This window comes from Opisthorchis viverrini (assembly GCF_000715545.1).
Source record: "Opisthorchis viverrini unplaced genomic scaffold opera_v5_10, whole genome shotgun sequence".
NCBI classification, from domain to species: Eukaryota; Metazoa; Platyhelminthes; class Trematoda; order Opisthorchiida; family Opisthorchiidae; genus Opisthorchis; species Opisthorchis viverrini.
The window spans coordinates 1,135,068-1,154,796 of NW_008751666.1; the positions used below are offsets into that span (position 1 = coordinate 1,135,068).

General features: G+C 39.8%; 2 protein-coding genes across 2 annotated transcripts in view; one reads left to right on the top strand and one right to left on the bottom strand.

Moving 5' to 3' along the window:
- Positions 1-19,729, top strand: part of T265_00961 (hypothetical protein) — a gene marked incomplete at both ends in the record, with an annotated part of 57,524 nt that overhangs the window by 34,034 nt on the left and 3,761 nt on the right. The gene's annotated exons all lie outside the window — the stretch shown is intronic.
- Positions 1-19,729, bottom strand: part of T265_00960 (hypothetical protein) — a gene marked incomplete at both ends in the record, with an annotated part of 91,224 nt that overhangs the window by 24,567 nt on the left and 46,928 nt on the right. The window contains 3 exons of the mRNA XM_009164875.1: positions 16,752-16,850; positions 17,529-17,554; positions 18,528-19,013. Of these exons, the coding sequence (XP_009163139.1) occupies positions 16,752-16,850; positions 17,529-17,554; positions 18,528-19,013 (611 nt within the window). The remainder of the gene's footprint in view (positions 1-16,751; positions 16,851-17,528; positions 17,555-18,527; positions 19,014-19,729) is intronic.

A 19,729-nucleotide genomic window follows, 5' to 3' on the forward strand; every position in this document is an offset into this window, starting at 1 on the left:
CGTAAATCAAGATATGAATGTTCCGTGTGATTTGCACCAGTCTTCTATGTTCTCCGTTTTGCTTCACAATCCACGAGGGTTAACTCAGAGTCAGACAGTTTCCGTTCTATTTCGACTGCAGCAGACTAGTATGCAAATCAGAGTGACATCTTATATGTACTTCAAACTGTAATCAGAGTCATCATTATGGCGTCTTCAAATGGTCATTCGGTCGCAAAGTGACAGTCGTCTACAAATATAAAGGCTTGGTTTTATTTCCGCAGGATCAAGAGTAATGTTGGCGTTGAAGTAAAATAACTAACAGATTGTCTAGTTCACATCCGAAATTCGCCAGGACAGGTGGCATAACACTAGATGAAAGTTGAAACTTGGGGTGGCGAGTTACAGTTGGCTGTAGCTCTTAAGAAAATGAAGTATGTTACGTCAGTGATCCGCAAGATAACTTCAAAGGGGTAAAGCAGCTCCAGTACAGCGACCAGATTCTACTTCAAGTGTCAAAAAAGCACGAACATTGCCACGAGAAAGAATATATGTTTCTCAAACCTCTTACGGTTTAAGGAGTCAAATAGCATAAGGTTCTTGGGCAACAATTAGTTCTGTTGTAATGCGTGTTGGAAAAAATGTTCTATAGGCAAGATTCGTCACTACCAAGCACGTTATACACTTCGCCAAATTTGGTAAAATCAGCCCATGAACCTTTAGCCTCATTCTTATTTGATACAATTAGTTAGCAAGACAAAGGGAACTTCTACATTCGTGGTTCATCTAATGAGGTAGGCTTCCACACAGTGAGTGAATTTTGGATACTTATTTCGTTCCTCCCGCCAGTATATTTAGTTGGGTATATTCGGATTTTTCTTGGAACTCTTGCAGACTATTTGGAGACAGCGCCTAAAATTTCATGGACGCATCGGGAAAAACGAAAGAATATTTCGGAAATAAAATGTTTGTTGCCAATGGTTTGCATGGACCCATCTGTGCTTTGTGAGTATATTAAGCATAACGATGTAGAAAATATAAAATTATTAATAAAACAATAATAAATAATAATAATAGTTTGGCTGTAACATCTATTTGGTGCCTAGCTGTCATGCAACCCGGAGGAATCACGAGGGCTTGGATACTGCCAGTTTGCTCATGTCTAGACAGGGGAAGTAGAAGTAGGGGTCGGGTACAGACCACGGACATTCCGGTCAGCAAATTCGCTCTCCAAGCACTAAGCCATCCCTCTCCTTTCAGAAAATATATCAGACGTAAAAGGTAAAAATAAAGTTTTAAGCAACTATTATATTATATATATAAGCATATAAGCATATAGTAGAACCTTCGGTGAAATTATAGTGAGTTTTTCTTCCGGTACAAATATGGTGCAACACAAACTGTTATCAGCTGTAGGTACTGCTGCTTTTGTGCAACCACTTTCAATAAACCGGTGATCTGTGTAATGTCGTCTCCACGTTCTTCGGACTTGTCAACTACTCGCAATTATCTTTCCTTACCTGGGGCTATTTTCAGGGAAGCTTGGTGTACTTTAGCTGCCTCTACAAGGATTCTGTTTAAATTTTCCAGAGGTTACTCAATTAGAAAATTCAAGGTGTATAAGCATGGGGGTGAAACCATTTGACTTAAAGTAAACGACTGTTTTCATAAAGTTGATTTGAAACGCAAATACACAACGCAAGCAAACAAATATGAGCTGCTAAGCGACCTAGTCTGATTCACCCGTACCTCGCATAGTAGATGTTTTTTGACTCCATTTTGCTTTTCTCCACTGCTAGATGACTATGTATCTTTTATGCCGTTTATATGACTGTACAACTAGGCCGAAATAGATGCCCAAAACACTTAAGTAGCACAGATATGCTGCGTTGAATGTTTAATTACAAAACACAGCCAAAGATGTCCTCAAGAAGCCATCAGCAAAAAATTCGGGCCATTTCATTATTTGAACTACAAGAGCTACATAATCCGCCTTCGCATCTTCATTAGAAACGATATATCGTTTCACCACATCCGTTCGTTTGATGGTGACTGGCGTTACGATAGTTAGTGGCGCCTCATCTACTTACTACATATTCAATCATAATGTATCTAATGAGGCGCTAGTTTCAACCATGATTAAAGTTTACCAAAGTTTATACCTCTCACTTTCTTAACGGGTTGTTCTATCAAACAAGCCTTTGGTAGATAGAAAGGTTGCAATGCGGGAAGGTTTTGGTCACATACTAATTAAGACTTAAAATAGTATTTTACCAACAGTATCAAGTTGTTCGCATGGCGCCAGGTCTCACTTACCTTTTTTCTGAAGCTCTTCTGCAACTAAGCAGAAAAATTCCATCACGCCTTTTAGCAGTTATTTGTACTCATTAGGCTACTTTATTGAATTAACTGGAACCAAAACCCAGATTGTAACAAAAAATAGAAACAAAAAACATATGCAATACGAAGCTTAGCCTTGTTCAGCCTGCTTTGAGAACGAATATTCAGATATAGCTTAATGAGCTATACAAGTCCATCACGTTGGATACATCAGTAAGCTTCTTCGTGCTTTCAGTGAAACCGGCCAATATCAATTGAACTTAAATTAAATTGAACTGACCACAAATCCCTCAGTAAGGAAAAAAACCATTCTAATCACTTGTATGTAATTTGTTCACCAAACTATCTAACCTCTGCTTGCTTTGTTTTACGTTTTTGATTGCAATTGTGTGACTCAGTTTCGAATAGCGTGTTTTTTCATTGAACCCATTCTTAAAACGAAATTTCAAATGCCCGGGGAACAATCTTATTCATAAATTGCTGTAGTCATAGAAGCCCGGGTTTTTGCATGTAAAGCCTTCAATAAACTGATGGGCGTTTTGGTCTCGATGTGAATCCATCTGACAAAGTTTTGGGGGAAGAATTTCAAGCCGTGAATTAATACCATTTACTCGACGATTTTAACTTCGAGGTTGGAGTTAAACCTTAACAAGTAGAACAATTTGCTTGCCAAGATCATCTTGCTTGTGGAAACCTGGAAATCCTTACGGAAATTCGAAGGTTTACCCAGTGTATAATGCAACAGCAGCATTCATTCTTAGGAACAACTATGAGTAAGTGACAACCCATTGGTTTAATTGCGAGTTAATTGAACGAATGTTTTGGAGTTCAAGTCCAGTCCCACCATCCCGACTGCTCATGCCTAGGCTTGGGCAACCTGGTGGTAGTTTAGCCATTGTGTTTCCTCCGGACGGCATGGCAGCTGGGCACCGAAAGTGTGCCCATGAGGAAAATTCCCTAGTAACTGTAAAAAGTTGGTTTTCACCTGTTGATGTCTTACTGGTCGTTGCAAGAATTGCATCTCCATATACGACCGTCACTTTAATAGAGCATATACAAATATATCAACTGCAGGGCATCAACTAGAAGACTTCACTATATTTAACGTTTCTTGACACCTCTGCAGTGGCTAACTCAAGGCATTCCTAGTCTACACAGTTCCTATGTATTTTATCGATAAAATGCTTCTTAATAAACTCAGCTGCAGCTAGGATTCAGTTGTTTTCCGTGAAAGATAAGCTATTGTTCAAATAAAAGAATTCCGTGGTTAAAATAACTATCCTCCCTTTATACCTTGCCTTGATTAACTTTACTGTACTATCAAAAGTAATATATTACAGGTGAATGTAATGTAGTGTCTGAATGCCAAGTATGAATGAGAAATGCCATGACCTTTGAGAATCTAGTGCTCGTTGGTGTGCTTATACGGCAACGAACGAAATTGGAGGGACCACCCAGCTTTTCTTGGGCTATTAGTGAGAAAATTCATTCGGAGTTTAGCAGTTTTCCCCCAGTTGCGGGAGATTGTCTCTGTAAATTGTACACCCGGAAAGTTTACGTATAAACTAGGACAAGCACTACTTGCGTGCTGTAGGAAGCATACTTATCGTGTAGCTCCAGCGTGCATAAAAGAGCTGCAATTAAATAGCTTGTTATTCCATGTCTTGCGTATCGTCTGGGAATATCGCCTGCAACTGGGCGAGTTTATAAGCAGCAGCTTACGTAACGTTTTTAGGATAGCATACTCAAATTAATCGATATCCACAGATTCCATTGCCAACGAATAGTTTACTGATGCTGCAAAGCTATTTAAAACTTCTGAAAGTTATTCCACCTTTTGTCACACGCTTTGGTGTGTGAATTTAAGTTGGCTTGTATCAAGGTCGTTGTTTTACTGTGTTATACTTTCTCGAGTCTGGATCATCATCGGAAATCAAGTTAAACGGATAGTGCTCGGCCGCACAATACTCCGTTTTCCTTTCATTGGGTTTTATGGCTTCGAGTATTATTCAGTTTTGCTGATGCAGATGCAGAAAACACTGCTCATTCTTGCAAATGAAAAAGATGCAATTTATTCTGTTAATTCATTCAGAACAGATCAAGGATGCCATTAGATCTTTCTGAACAAGTAGTGTTCAGACCATGGGAAGGTGCAGAAAATTAATGAAGAATGAATAGATTCGAACAGAACAGTTATCCAGAGCACTTTATCAACTACAAGCAGAATGGATGAGTTGGTAAAAGTAGACCTTAAAAATACACTTATCTCCTGTTTGAGTGTTGATGAACATAAGAAGCAAAAGTGCCCTTAAACGAAGTTAGTTACCAGGCATGTTTACGCTGGCATGGTATGTGCTTTTGTGTAACAGTCGTGTTGTCATTACAGATGTGAAGCTGATTATTGAACGAGGCTGTTTTACTAAAAAATGATGACAAAAAACATCTGCAAAACCAGTGTCGGAATAGATGTCTTTGTCTATACCTCCAGTGCTTCAAATTGTGGATATCTTGGATGACAAGCGAATTCCCAGGTTCCACTAAAATAGCTCAAAAGATCCGCTTAGACGATACCACTCAATACTTGCAATGATGAAGGTGTTCCCGCCGGAAAAAACTTCGTCTCTCCCAGATGGTTGGTGGTAGCCGCTATGGAGATGAGAAATCCAAAAGACCTTTTATGTGGTATGTTTTTTGTGTACTCTTATATTCATCGGATAGCTTACAACAATGACAGTCAACCCCAGGTCGTAGCTCGAAGAGTCTCTCATGCTTTTAGTGACAGCGCATTTATTCCCGTTTTTTTATCCATAATACATTCTTTCGCGGTGCAACCAAGTAAATATTCTGCCCCAACACTTATTGCCACAAAATTTGTGAACCTACGCAGTGAACACTCTTCGTGATAGATGGCAAAATTCACTGAAGGAACGATATTACTTAGCGGCTCATGACCAGTTTCACCCTTCTCGTGACCCATCAGGCAGATGAAGTCCTGTGTTTCCATCAGCCTTACGCTCCTCTTGAAGCCAGTGTGTATGAAAACTGGCTTAGTTTTAACGGGATACTCAAAGGAATCTCAGCCGGATCTCTATTAATTCCTGCGAGTATCAGGAGGAAAGTCTGAGAATTTTAAAAATATCGTTTCCGGGACCTAACGCTCACTAGTCAACCAACTCGGGTAGCACCAATAATGGCCGTAACAACCTGTCCTCAGAGAATTTTCGTGAATCCAGAATCTAGCTGCTTCGGAAACGACCATGCTACAATAACGATTGAGAGTCGTTCAGGCCCCAGACCGTTATTCCAACAGCCAACCCGGCTTTTAAAATACTAACTTCAGAGGCCTCATATGCGTCAAGATTAAAAAGTGTTGACATTTCAAGGCGGAAACAGCCAAGTGCATGTGATTTTAACGTCGGAATATCAAGAACTTGGATCTTCGAAAAGAGCAGCTCCACTCACAGTTGAAGGGCGGATGAATGAAGTGTTACAGGCACACTCGAAACAAATCGTTGTGGAAACAAGCCTCCTGAACATCTCAGTGATGAGCCATATGAGCATATTGCACAACAAAAGTTTAAAGCTTTTCCCAAAATGTCAAGTCTCAAACCGATGCATATAAATGAATGATCAAAGAGAAACTCGGTTAGTCACTCTTACCTTCCTTGAATTCTATGAGCCACCGAGCAGTGTTGTCTCGCGGCCTCCCAAAAATTTGGGAGGAACAGGCACAAATCATACCAGTACCGGTTAATATAACCATACCGACTTACAGACTCATACAGTTCCAGAACCGAATAATTTAATAATTCAAAAATTATCCGATTGGCAATAATAGAGATTACCCCCCCCCCTCAGGTGCGGTTGGGAATTTTCCCAGTTTTGATGTATCAGCATAAATATTAGCCAAGGCCTTGAAATTCTGCACCACCCGTTGGCAGTCACGTACTTTTAGCTTCAAGCACTCATTCCAGCTAGCTAGATAGTATCAGTGGTTGACCTTTGTCCACGCTCGACTTTTAATTCATCTTCAACTGGATACAAGCAATGGGAGTCTTCGTGGGCTCTTCCCCTGCACACACCATGACAACTAGGGGTCTTGGACACATAGAGAAACCGATGATGAATCAGTTTCCACCCCAACTGTTAATCTGGTGGCTTTATTTGACGATCCTAATTCATCTTCAACTGGATACAAGCAATGGGAGTCTTCGTGGGCTCTTCCCCTGCACACACCATGACAACTAGGGGTCTTGGACACATAGAGAAACCGATGATGAATCAGTTTCCACCCCAACTGTTAATCTGGTGGCTTTATGTTGACGATCCTTTTGTGACCGCACAACGGGGATTTTCGGTTGGACGGCCACATTTACTGAACACTTCGTAACGGCACATGCTTTAGATGTCAACTTGAAAGTGTAATATAATCTCTAGCCCTTTGAACCATCTTGTTAAAGCTGGAAAATAGTTTCTTACGTTATTTTGTCTCGTAAACCATCCCATTCTGGCAGACATTCGGAGTATTTTTTATGCCGCTCTATAAACGTGGAATGTTATCAGAGCCAAACAGTAATGAAACGATTTGAACGGATAAACACTGTCAAGAATACTGAGATGAATATTATCAAGGACGTGCTGCAATTAAACAACTAACCGTGAACTTTCATCGAGAAGACACCCGATCATTCGCGCTTAAGACGAGACTTAGAAAAAAGAAGCATCTCATGAGCAGTTCGAGTACCCCACCCGCATACAAACTGCTTAGCGTCTTCGTGCGTTTGTAGTGGGATTTAGCATACAAGCAATGGTCGAAACTGACAACACCATTAGCAGACACTTGGCACACTCTATCAACCTATCGAACACATCAACCCGAGTGAAGTGTTACCTACCTAGCATAGAAGAGCAGACAACTATAGTATGCGTCGAAGAACACGAAAAGCCATGCATGCTCTCCTCCCTCAGACCCTTTACAATTAAAAAGACTGAGCGACTCACACCGCATGCACCGATGGAAAACTGAAGCTTTTTAATCGACTAGCTCAACCAGTTCACGAAGACCTGGCATGATACACAAAAAGGCGTTGTGCTTCGGCAATTCACATATGAGTCGCATGCATCAATCTAGACGATCAGTCCACATCGGGTGTGTGGTCCGGGCTTGTAAACACCAGCCAGTATTGTGAATAGCTGACCATAGTTCTAACCAACACATTGGTAATCTGCAATCAAATCCTGTTTCTCGCGTACTTCATGATTTTCATTAATTTGCCTTCAACGAGCGTCATCCATTGGCCAAAAGAGTAAGGAAACATCGCTTTTAACGTTCTTCCTCTATCGATAATTAGTACAGTTCTGATTCACCAAGGAACAGTTTGTTGTTAGTATGAAGAGACTAGAAAATTGCAACCGAGATTCCGTCGTGTGAAGTCAGTTCACATCAAAGCACCGGGAAGCACTGCACACGTGTTTCATTTTTACATGGAAATTCCAGAGGAATTCGAGTGCGTTACTTCTCGGCTAGTAGCGAAGATAAATTAGCGCAAACCATGGACCTTCATTTGCGCAGATTTTATTCGAGCGGCCGGTTAACAGGTGACTGCGTGATGCATATTCCGTGGCTGAGGGTTGGCTGGCACTATATCTGCCGAAATGCAATTTAAGCGCATCGCCTATCACCTAATTGTGGCTAGTCTGCAAATAATATTCAAAGGACGGCAGCTTCGGATACCTATAGAGATTTGTCGGATGCGTTGCACTGAATATTCTCAACTATATAGCCCTTCTCAGCTTTTCGTCACCAAGCGCTCTCTTGGTTAAATGAAAAATGACTCTGGGTTTGAGGGACCGATTTTGATAACGAAACTGTTTGGTCCTCAACTGTAAACACATGATTATCACAACTGTGCTGTTTGAGAGAGCTATAAAGGATCTCACATTCACAAATAGAATTAGTCATGTGAAAAGTCTTAGTTCATAATTCTGATCCACTTTCTCTTGAGACTTCTTGCGCAGTCAATTTTGTTGATTTACAAAGGACATCAGAGACTGATGGCTTCATTCAGATGTTTACTTAGGCTGCAGGAAGTTTGGGTCAAGAGGGGTTTCATGCAGCTATGGAGTTAGTATTCAAAACGTCACATTGTGCACGGAATGAGTTTTTGGGTCCATTTCCGATCGAATTCTTTACGGTCACATTCATCTTAGCAGCCAACCAATCATAACCTTTTTGGCAGTCTGTTTGACGGTCTTGTTGAAGAACAGCCTATTAAGTAATTGGCCTCACGAACATTCCTCTGCATTCCTTGAATTATTTTCCAAACTGTTAGCTATAACCTCAACTGGCCAAGTGACATTTTTTCGAAATGGACAATCTCATACGTGTAGCTGTTGGCACTTCCACGACATTCGTTGAGATGACTTCTGTTTGGATGTTACCAAATTCCTTGACAATAAAGATCCTTTTGCCTGGACAATATCACATCAGTCAAACAAGTTTTTGCGCGCAGCTTATTATCTTGCTTTCTACTTACGGAAGCGTCAGGGAAACATGGCTACTGTTGACATATGAACAAGAGTGTGTACATATTATAATAATACCAGTAACTGTCGCTATGGAACATCTGAGACCCAAATTATGCTAAATATCCCTGGACTATACATTTTTGAGACTGTTTTAGGTGAAAATGTTATTAAACTTGAGCTAGACTGTTCAATCCTTGCCCTGCTTTGATACTCGGGAAAAAGATAGGTAGTATCTCTTCCATGTACTCCGTACACTGCATGCACTGCACATATATTACATATATGTATGTTTTACACATGCCAGGTTTTCCTCTAATTGACTTCGCTGCATGAGACCTACCCTGAGTCTACCATAGTCTGTGACTTGGATTCTTGGTCACGTTCACATTTGATAAGGTGCTCATATCTGAATATTAATCCTTCGGTCAGGCTCATGGCTAGGTGAAAAATTCGGGCATTTTTTTGGAAACTACTCAAGTGCAATGGCGGGTGCTACTGACTTATGACAAATAAGGTCGAATTTCAACCCTCGAGGAACCGATTTTCGGCCATCTTCATCCATTGAACACACCCGTGACCTTTCATCACCAAGCCCTATTTGTTGCATTTGTCCACCGAGGCTTGATGGGCGAACTGGCTGAAACAGCGAAGACTGAGGTTTTATTATCGGCAGTTTACGACCCTACTACTGACGATTTCGAGCTCCATGGAGGAAATAAACTATACAATCAAAAACACCAAAGCTAATTCCACGAGATTTGCATTTGTGTGGCATGTGATGTCTCAAGAAGATTTTGCTATGAAACGGGTATCCAGGGAAATTATTCGGATTACACAGCACACTGAAGTGACAAAATTTGGCGGTGGGACATCAGTGCTGAACACTAGTGTCGACAATGACAAAAATGTTGAAGTTCAGCTTTTTTTTCTTGATCGGAACCAAAAGCACCAGGCGTGCTACATTTTACTCAAAGAAACATCGTTTCAGTCATTAGACTACAATTCAAAGATGGATTGGACGTAGACATTGTAAGCCAGTGTGGAGTTTTCCAGTCCAAACGGACACTCAGGAAACTAGTCAATACAGGTACAAAACAGGAAGGGGCGAAAAGGCGCACGGTGGGAAATAGGGCCGGGCAATACGGTGAGATTGTTTAACAATGAATTAAAGTAAACCCTGGGAGTGAAAAAAATGAGAACAGCCAAAGGGACATAACTTACAACAGACTTCGACATCTAAAATCGCCAGTAATAGCATATAGTGCTAGCATTTTTCTATTCATCTTTTACATTCTCGGTGTGTGATATGATTTTTGTAGTCAGTAGTCCATTTTGTCGAGGTGTTCTAAGCGAACGGGTCTCGAGAAGTAATAATAACGACAAAAATAATAATAATAGGAATTATATGCTTTACGGATTCTTTATCAGAATGCATTTGGTTTTCCAGTGCTGTCCTATGACAAAAGTGTTACTCGCTCACTCGATACAATTTACATCTACATCAGCCAAAATTCATGTGCACTGAGTCTTGCGATGTAGTTTCATTGTCCTATTGACTAAGGTATGTATGAAATCGGTTGTAAAATGTTAGTTTATTAATGGAAGGTTCGCAATAAAGTTGGACTAAACTTTCTGAAACATGCTCAAAGGACTTTTAGAAATCTGAGTGGTTACAGAATTTTGTAGCATTTTCATGGCAAACCCAGATATAGACATGCTCAATTACTGACCTTTATTGGTATCCACACAGAACAGTAAGACTAGACAGGGTAATTAAGTAGTCCACGCTTTTCACGCTAGCAGGAACAGCTACGCGAATTATGAGGTGTTGATCATGTGATTATGACCTAATATTGCACGGAAATCGTGAACCTCTTAGGCCCAGGACTGAGTTGCTGGCTACTCTGCACTGGAAATAAGAACATCAATCCAAAGCACCCAATAAAGTACGATAAAACTTTCTAAGGATATTCGAAGACTTAATGACAGGTGAACTACCATCGAAATGGCTTAAAACATGAGGGCGCTAAGGGACAGTTGTATTGGTTTTACACACAATGTTTATTTTCTGATGTCCCTATGCAAGTTAGTTGAGGTAACTAGCTCGTACATTATGCGTTTAGTTTCTTAAGTTATGTTAACTAAGGACCAAAATCATTTGGCTAAATCCATCAGAAGTAGTCTTATTGTGAACACTGTGGGGATCCTGTAATGCTCTCTCAGTGTGATTAAAAAATGTGGCTCAGCAGATGAAGTTATTCCACTTTTGTACAACCTATTTAAGCTAACAATTAATTTATTTCAAAACTCTACAAATAGTTAAGGCTAATCCACTTCAAAGGACAGGCATGGCGTCCAGAGAAAGAACCGCTGGTTCATGTAATTGAAGGATGTTGAATTTCATGATATACTCGAATGTGGTTGATCCGAGTATAGTGACTCCGATCAAACTAGGTTCCACAAGCCTATTTGCTCACCAGCGGTCTATGCGATGCAAGGTTAGCAATACGATGAACAAAAAGCAAAAAACAGCGTTGCACGAAATCAAGAAAATTTGGTCAACAAATGAAAATGTTCTGAGTGTGGCAGGAAATGTCCACCTCATGTTGGTTTAGGAAACTTGAGCATTTGTGTAATATGTTTTTGTCGGACGATGTCAATGAGTGATAAAAGTGAATAGTTGTACAAAATAATTCTCAAAACCAGTTTACCAACAGGATCCTCCGTATCAAATAATTATCAGGCTGACTTTACTTCCATTTCGTGTGCTCCAGACTCTATTCATAACTGCTTTTCCAATAATTTTGTATTTGATAGATTCCTTTAAAAGTAAATAGTCTTTTGTTATACGAACTAACTGCACAGATAAATGCAAATGATTCTGTTTTAGGAAGAGCCAAGTAAGAACAATTCTCTAATGTCTTATTTTGTGGATTATTTGTATACATAAGCGGCATGTTTCTTGAAAGACAAGGGACTTTTATCTGCCTAGTGCACCTTTCATTTGAAGAGAAGCCACTTCACCAATATGATTCCATCTGCTTTTATTAGTAAAGCAATATGTTTGAACAGTTTGCCTGTTAACTAGTGAACTTCCAAGCATTTCACTGCGCAGGAAATCCAAAATTTACTACAACAAATCATCATCACAACAGTGAATCCACTGAAATCTCAAACCGGCATACAAGTATGATTCAACATCGCTTTTTTGCGCAGTCACTTTCTACATGTCCAGTTTTTAGTGTGTAACTACTAGATACATAGTTACCTTGGAATCACTGTTCTCGCAAAATCAGAGTATTTCATACAGCCTGAATTGAACGAACGTCACCAGCAAATAGTTTCTTACATACTGTTCTATGTACAATGTCCTAATTATTTGGCGTCATTTTCGAGACCTCGTGATTAAGTTTGGTGCGAAATAAAACAAAGTAGCTTTTACTACTTGTTATCCAAACCTCAGTTTCTGCAAAGATCGGCCGAATTTGTATGTTTTGTTTCTGTAGGACGTCCTAGGCTGATGCGATCCACAAATCGTTCGTCGTCGCTCTGACGGAATGATTTTTCAGGTAGGGTTATCAATCTGGGCATCAAGTGCAAGAAATTGAACAAAAGCCGCTAAAGTGGGAAGGCTCATCTTTGATACGACAACGACATATGGAGTATGGCAGACATATATAGGCAAACATGCAACCCTGTAACTTTCAATTAGCAGACTAGAAGAGGTAGTGTTTTTCTTATTATGTAATTTCAACTCTTTGTCCGCAATTTTCTCGGACAAATGGATGAAACTGCTTTTAGGGAATTATTTGGATATACACTTACTGTTGGCATCATGCTTTGCTACAGCAGAGACGACAAAAGTAGTCAAGAATCTCTCATGATCTGTTTCTTTGTGTTGTGAAAATTATTTTCCTGAATGTGCGGCATTTCATTTCTGAGTTTTTGCAATATGTGCCTTTTATTGTTTAAGAGAATTTTGTGAGTATTTGCATCACCTTGCGTGTGAACTGATTTATTACTCACTGAACGTTTCACTTTTGCCTAAAATGTTTTAACGCCCGTTATGTAAAATGACATGTTATTAATTACTTATTTAAAAATTCACTAAATTTCTCCTTTTTGTATCTTGCATGCAAACATATAATGACAAGTGAGTTGATACTTCTTCGAGGAAGAATTTGGAGGGCGATTGTCTATGAAATAAGCTTTTGTTATTTAGTACCAACTTCTAACCCATATAAAGAATCAGGTGAAGACCCCCTGCCAGGCACCATATTTGCTCGACCCAGCCAAGCATGCACATCAGAGAAAAACACTGACAAGATGCTGAATTTCTTCTATACATTTAGAATTTACTGTTTTTCGAATAATAGACAATTTTGAAACTATTTATGAAGAACTCAGAAGTATTTTTTTCCACGTCTCAATCTCACTAATTAGGGAAAGCACATACCTTCGTTTTCTGTTCCTAATTTATTAAGATTAAAAACGGCAGGTGAAAAAAAAACAGTATAGGGGGATAAACTTTTATACATTCGAACAAGCAAGCGAGGAAAAGAACTGATGGGTATCCCTGAGAGATATTTTTTGTTTTCGTACGCAGCGGTGACCCATAACCCACAATTTATCCCAACACAGTCCATCACAGGTTATATTTTTGAACAGTAACGAGCATTGAAATTTTATTTATTTTTGTATACATTGTTTTGTTAGGAATATTGTTAGGCCTTTGTAAAAAACGGACTGTAATGGAGTGATATGTGGCAGACACAAGCCTCTTTTACAATTGTTACTTTTATCATTTTCACTCCAATGAGTCAGCGTCCGAAGTACAGGTCGTTATCAAACGTGCCAGTAAATACCGAAGAATGATGGAGGTATAGTGTTCGACGAACATTATGCGCTAAAAAATCTCTATTAAGGGTCGCGTGTAAGGAACCACGAGCTTAGTAGAAATCAATAAGACTACCTTTAGTAAAATATCCAAAACTATTTTACCAAATACCGATTCTCCGTTCTAGACTTAGGTTGGGTCCTTAAAGATCAATCGAACATAGCATTTTTAGAGCGGTACCTGTCTAAGCTACGCACATACTACGCACGTTTTATCCAAAATGTTAGACAGAAAGAAGACTATTAAAAATTCTCGGAAGAAATTCTACCGCTGCCCACAAATCATTTTAGCTACGAGAGCTCTTGCAATCTCGATAAGTCTTGACTTTCAGTAGTGGTCAGGTGCTGTTTTATTTACCTTTGTTCTTCAGGATAAAACCGCATAGCTTCAAACAAAAATTCTCATTGCAACTGAGCGAATAATTTGCCAATTATTAAGAAAGTATGGAAGGTCTTTGCCGTTTAGCCTGTAAGTGATTTACACTTAGTTTTATGGTCAGTTGTATACTGATGGATGTGCGTTATGGGATATTCATTATTTTCACCCACTGCTACGGAGTGATAGAATTGGATACTGGGAAAAACAAAGTGGAAGTTCAGGCTGCCTGCACATGTTGCAGTAGCCCAACTCATAGCCCCTAGCCATTCTAGAAAATAGACACGGTTGAGTAGGCTTCGCACTCGGTTCAACGTCTACTAACGGAGCCTACAATAATGAATGAAGGATTTTGGCAAGTGTATTTTACCTACTATTATACATTTTAATCAAAAATAACTCCGTTAATCTCGAGGAAAAATTTTATTTACTGTCAAACTGGTTTAAAGCTTTCAACAACTCCCAGGTACTACAAACCTTTTTAATCGAAGTGAACCCAGGAAATCAGAAAGGATCATGTCAAGGTTAGAAGAATGAATATGAAAACAACGTTTTTACAAACAAATGCTCTTTGCTAACTAGTGGAATATTGTAAAACCACTGCACTACATTAAGCTTCCTCCCAAAAATTCCCCTTCCCAATTTAGTCCGGAAACTCCAACGGCTACGCAGAAAAATCTTCCAGTCCCGATGGCAGATTGGCATAAATGGGGACTCATAAAGAAAGAAGTCTTTATTAGACTCTAAGTAAAGGGGAACCACCCAGCTGCTATACTAAAGCACAAACTGTACCCTGCGATCAGTGGTACTTAGTGTAGACACTCAGGTAATCCTCTTTTCATCAGCGAGGTGTCAGTTGCTAGCGTGTGCCGCATACCGCATTTAGTCTTTACATGTGGTAAGCTAATTTCAGTACTTCAGTACTTCAGTATTTTACTCCTTATTGGCCTTTATTGAAAACTATGTCCACTGCTCAACAATGTGTAGCATGTGTATCCAAGAGACCTAGACGCAGACCATCAGGCTGTCTTGGAATCAAAATCTACAGCTGATTGGCCTATGATGTGAGTGACTCCATTTCTCAGTTTTAATCCCATTTATTCTTATGTAGGAAGTCAAAACGTTTTTGCGTGCAAACAAGTAAAGAGGCAACGTCGAAATCTAAAGGAGAGGGCATTTTTATAATTCCATTCAACTTGTAAAACTGGCAAAAGCGATCGGGAAGGATGTTGATTAATAAACAGTGCAACCTAGGCTGTCAACCAGACTCGTACTGGTGGTGATGCCCTACGGAAAAAAGGAACTCCAAACGTGAATGCAAAACACCCTAAAAGCGCTCTTTAACATAATTTTCGGCTCATGTTTATTCCACCTATTATTATTTTAGGGTTTTCTAAGTTTAATACAATACTTTATTTAGGACAAAACCATGAGAATCAGCCATTATAAGATCTTCCGTATAAATTGAGTTTGAAACTTTACAAAGCCTCTCACTACTTATAAATGCTATGTTCATCCTTTCCTCAGGCAGTTGATCGGCACTCTAGGTTATATTGACTAAGCACTAATCCCAACTTTACTGTCCTTCCCACATGGTCATGTCTACTTGTTTCAAAACTGACTGAGCAGCCAACAGATGGTGTATTGGAACGAAAGCTCCTGTGTTTCTGTTTTCAAAACTAATTTACCATTTCATCTGACAACCGTTATAGCACTGTACATTTTATTAACAGTTAAATGTTACGCTGTGTTCTGCTGACCTTAACCGATAACTCACCCCAATGTTTGACGAAGCTCATAAAATGTACAAATTTCAATGTATTTTTTCTTTGCGAAACAAATTACTCATAAGGTGGTCGAAAGATTCTAGACAATCCGTGACCGCTTTTGCTGTTACTGGAGCTCAAATTATTGTAACCCAGAAGTGTATCTTTTGTGTTACTCGTGGGTGTCCTCCTTTATGCAGAGAGTGTACTGGACCAGCAATTGGGTTCGTTGTGGGAATTGTTACGCCATAAAAAAAACTGGTCTGATGATGTACTGTGTAAAACTGTAGCACTTTTATAGTAAAAAGTGGTTATATGGATATCTGCTATCAGGTATTTTTTACTAGAAATCTGTTTGGTCTGTTACCATAAACGATGGTAGACCAGTATTCCGAGGTAACTCCTTATATATTGGTAACTTTTTATAGCCAGAAAAAAGCAGACGTTTTACGATGTATTTAAAAACCGTTGCGTTAAAAAACTGAACTATTTAATTCCAGACAAAATATAAATCTTCCGAGTTCATCTTGTGCCCTTTGTGTCACACAATTAGATAGTTATCTCTTGAGTGTTTGGCCTACCGATTGTACCAACACTGAAGCTGAAGCAAAGTTATTATTTTGGCGAGATATGTAATGTATAAACAGGGTTGTTTGATAAAATATGTTTGAAAAAAACAACCTATCGCTACGAAATATCAACGTATTGTAAGAAACATCACCTGCTTGTTACCAACTTGGCCAACTCGCAACCGCACACAGATAACCTATATAACTATCAGAAACATGTTAATTCATACAATTTTAAAGCACCTTCCGAGCTGCCGATGACATAGTGTAGCACAGAAAAAAACTGGGTGAGCTCACTGAATCAACCTTCCGCTTATCCCGCTGAGCAGCAGTTTGTTGAACCCATGATTCTGTCATCGGTTGTGTCGAAGCGTTCGACACATCATCCACAATACTCTGCAAAAAAAGAAAAGATTGCGTGTGGTAAGCATAACTAGTGTAACTAATGTTACAACCCGTCACCGATTCAGTTTATTGAACGAAGTTAGGATGTCATTGGATTACGCAACTCAGACGATTCGAATTCAGTGAAGAAACCGGGGTATTTTGTAACGGCCCCGTCAGTATTCCACTATTACTGGGACATAGGGTATCAAAGTATAATTAAGGTCAACTGACTTGACTCCTGGAATCCGCCGATCGATTATGACAGGGCTAACCCTTACTCAGGAGTATAGAATAGTATAGTATAGAAGTATAGCTGATATAACAAATTATTTTTCATTTCACTGGCTAAAAGCTTGTCGAATACTCTTTGACAGCTCAGCACTGGCTTTGCTCCTCTTGCAGGGATATTCCCCTAGTGCTCATTGAACCTTTCTGCTTGAGCATTAACTCAAACTATCTTTTGTAAGATAATCTGAACAACGATTGACCCATTGTACTCAGCCCTGATCAGAAAAGTTTTGAAATTGAAAAGCAACTTTAAACAAACACTCATTGCAAGGCCAACTGTCAGAGTGTAAACCCCTACCAAACGTGAGAATGGACAGAAAATCCTTTATTGACATTCATGCCGATAATTTGTCGGCAGCCGCCTACCAGAACATTGCATTAGATAACTGTGAGACTCACCCCAGCAGATCCAAAATTTGCACGGTCTGAAATGTGAGGCAATTAAAAGATTTCGTTTAGCAGGTCTTCACACATGGGTCTTGCAAAAAACCTTAAAAAAACCGGGCGTGGCCATCAGATCGAGAGTTCGAGTGCTTCACTTCAGGATTAGATTTATCCCAAAAATTCAGCTTCTTCAAGGTACTTTCTATCAGGAGTTCACACCAAACACCTACATGACTTAAGTGTACCGGACTGCACCCAGAGTCCCCTCGCGACTGTCTTGGCTCACTAAGCATTCTTACACTCTTGAACCTTACCGCGTATGTTTTTTATCATGGATCTTATATGTTTGTATGGGTTTTTTGCAAAATTCAGCATGCACTCTATAAATGTGCCACCACATACACCCTCACATAAAGCAAGTGTTCTGACTTATACCCACAAGGTCAGCTGTTACGCTTTTTGTCTACTAAGAAAGATATCTGGGAATCCTATTAGCCCGAAAAACCAACAGACGGCCAAATTGAGCAACGGCCGGGTGCGGTAATAAAATTTTCACTCGCCGCAACGGGTCAAACGGGATAAAAGGAGAGCTAAAAAAATTGCATGTCTTAAACCATGCAGAAAGAAGATCACGTTTGCACTACAAATGCATACACCGGTTGTTTCCACCCAGGAGCAGCTTAGTCAGCCTTCACCCCGACCAAACGATTTGGTTTTTGGCTTGTCATAGCTTTGAATACTGACCTTGTGCGTAGATATTTTGCGCTTCCGAAAAAGTATTCGGTGCAAAAACTATGCAAACAGAAACAAAGGAAGTACCTTCATGCTTCAGAATAATAGGAGTTGCGAAATGGATAATTAAAAGCGTAAAAACTAGAGTGACAGCGCAGAGCTGAGAAGCACAAAAATTGCAATAAAAAGCAACACATGCACAAGATGTCACGTTCACAAAAATGAGTAAGCGGATGGACGACACCCGGGCATTAAAGCTAGAAAAAATGGATAGGCACATACATCGAACACGCCGATAACAGCGTTTGAAAAAAATTTCTTCCTCAGCTGTGTTTTCCGTATTATCGGCTTGTCGAAATCGGGCGTCCTGTCCCTCAGCGGCAAATATATTCCTTGAAATGTAAGCACTGTGCTCATTGGCATGCCTATTTTTTGCGGCTGAACGAATGGGTGTTGGAGGGTTGTCTTCATTAAAAAGCATTACGCTGCATGTCATGGGTTGATCGTATGCATGGTGTTTTTGCAGCATTCTATTGGTAACGGGAGTGAATGCTTCAAGAGGTCCCTGAGAGGACTTTACCCTTAGGCTCTCACTAGCAGCCGGATGCTCTCCATCTTCATCAACGCACATGGAACTCAAAGGAATCAAACTGTCATCAAGATAGTACTGTTCAGGAGAGGAGCATTCTGTAGATGAGCTGCTATCCGTTTCTTGAAATCCACTATAGTGTGCGATTACATTTTGCTTAACTCGGTTGTCAAGAGGACCTGCAAAATTTACAAATGAACTGAAAGTTTTGAAAGAAGAGTGGGCAAAAGAAGGGCTAAGCAAAGTCATAAAATGAGATGCACTTTCAGGTACGATTACAATCAATATACAGAGGGACGAGCGAAACTCCTCAGGTAACTATAGCGCAGCGTCATGAAGCCGCTAATTACATTTGGTAGCATGGCGAATATACGGCAAATTTACGCGATGAAGGTTTTAAAATACTCGTCTGATATTAGGTAATCAACTTTTTCAACAAATTTTGTCCTATGTGCTAAGGCAAGCATTATTTTTGATGACGTCTAGTCCATTATGCTCGAAATCCGGATTCAAAGTATCTCACATGATTATGCCTGCTTATTTGTCAATTGTCTAGCGAAGAAAAAGGCTGAGTTTAAAGTATGAGTTTCAGTAGAGTAGAAATGGCCAATTACATGAACTAAAAATAGCCCATTTGATACATTGGTGAGTTCAATGTAGCCAGGGTTACACAATGATTTGATAACACATCCGAGAACAAGTTATCCAAGTGGTTAAAGTGCGAAGCGGTTACTGGCCGGAAGGTCTGTGCTTCGAACCCGAACTCTGCCTGTCGACCTCCCCTGTCTAGGCTTGCGCAACCTGGCAGTATCCCAGCCCTCGTACTTCCTTCGTGTGGCATGGCATCTAGGCACCGAAATGGTGCTACAGCTGAATTATATATATATATATATAT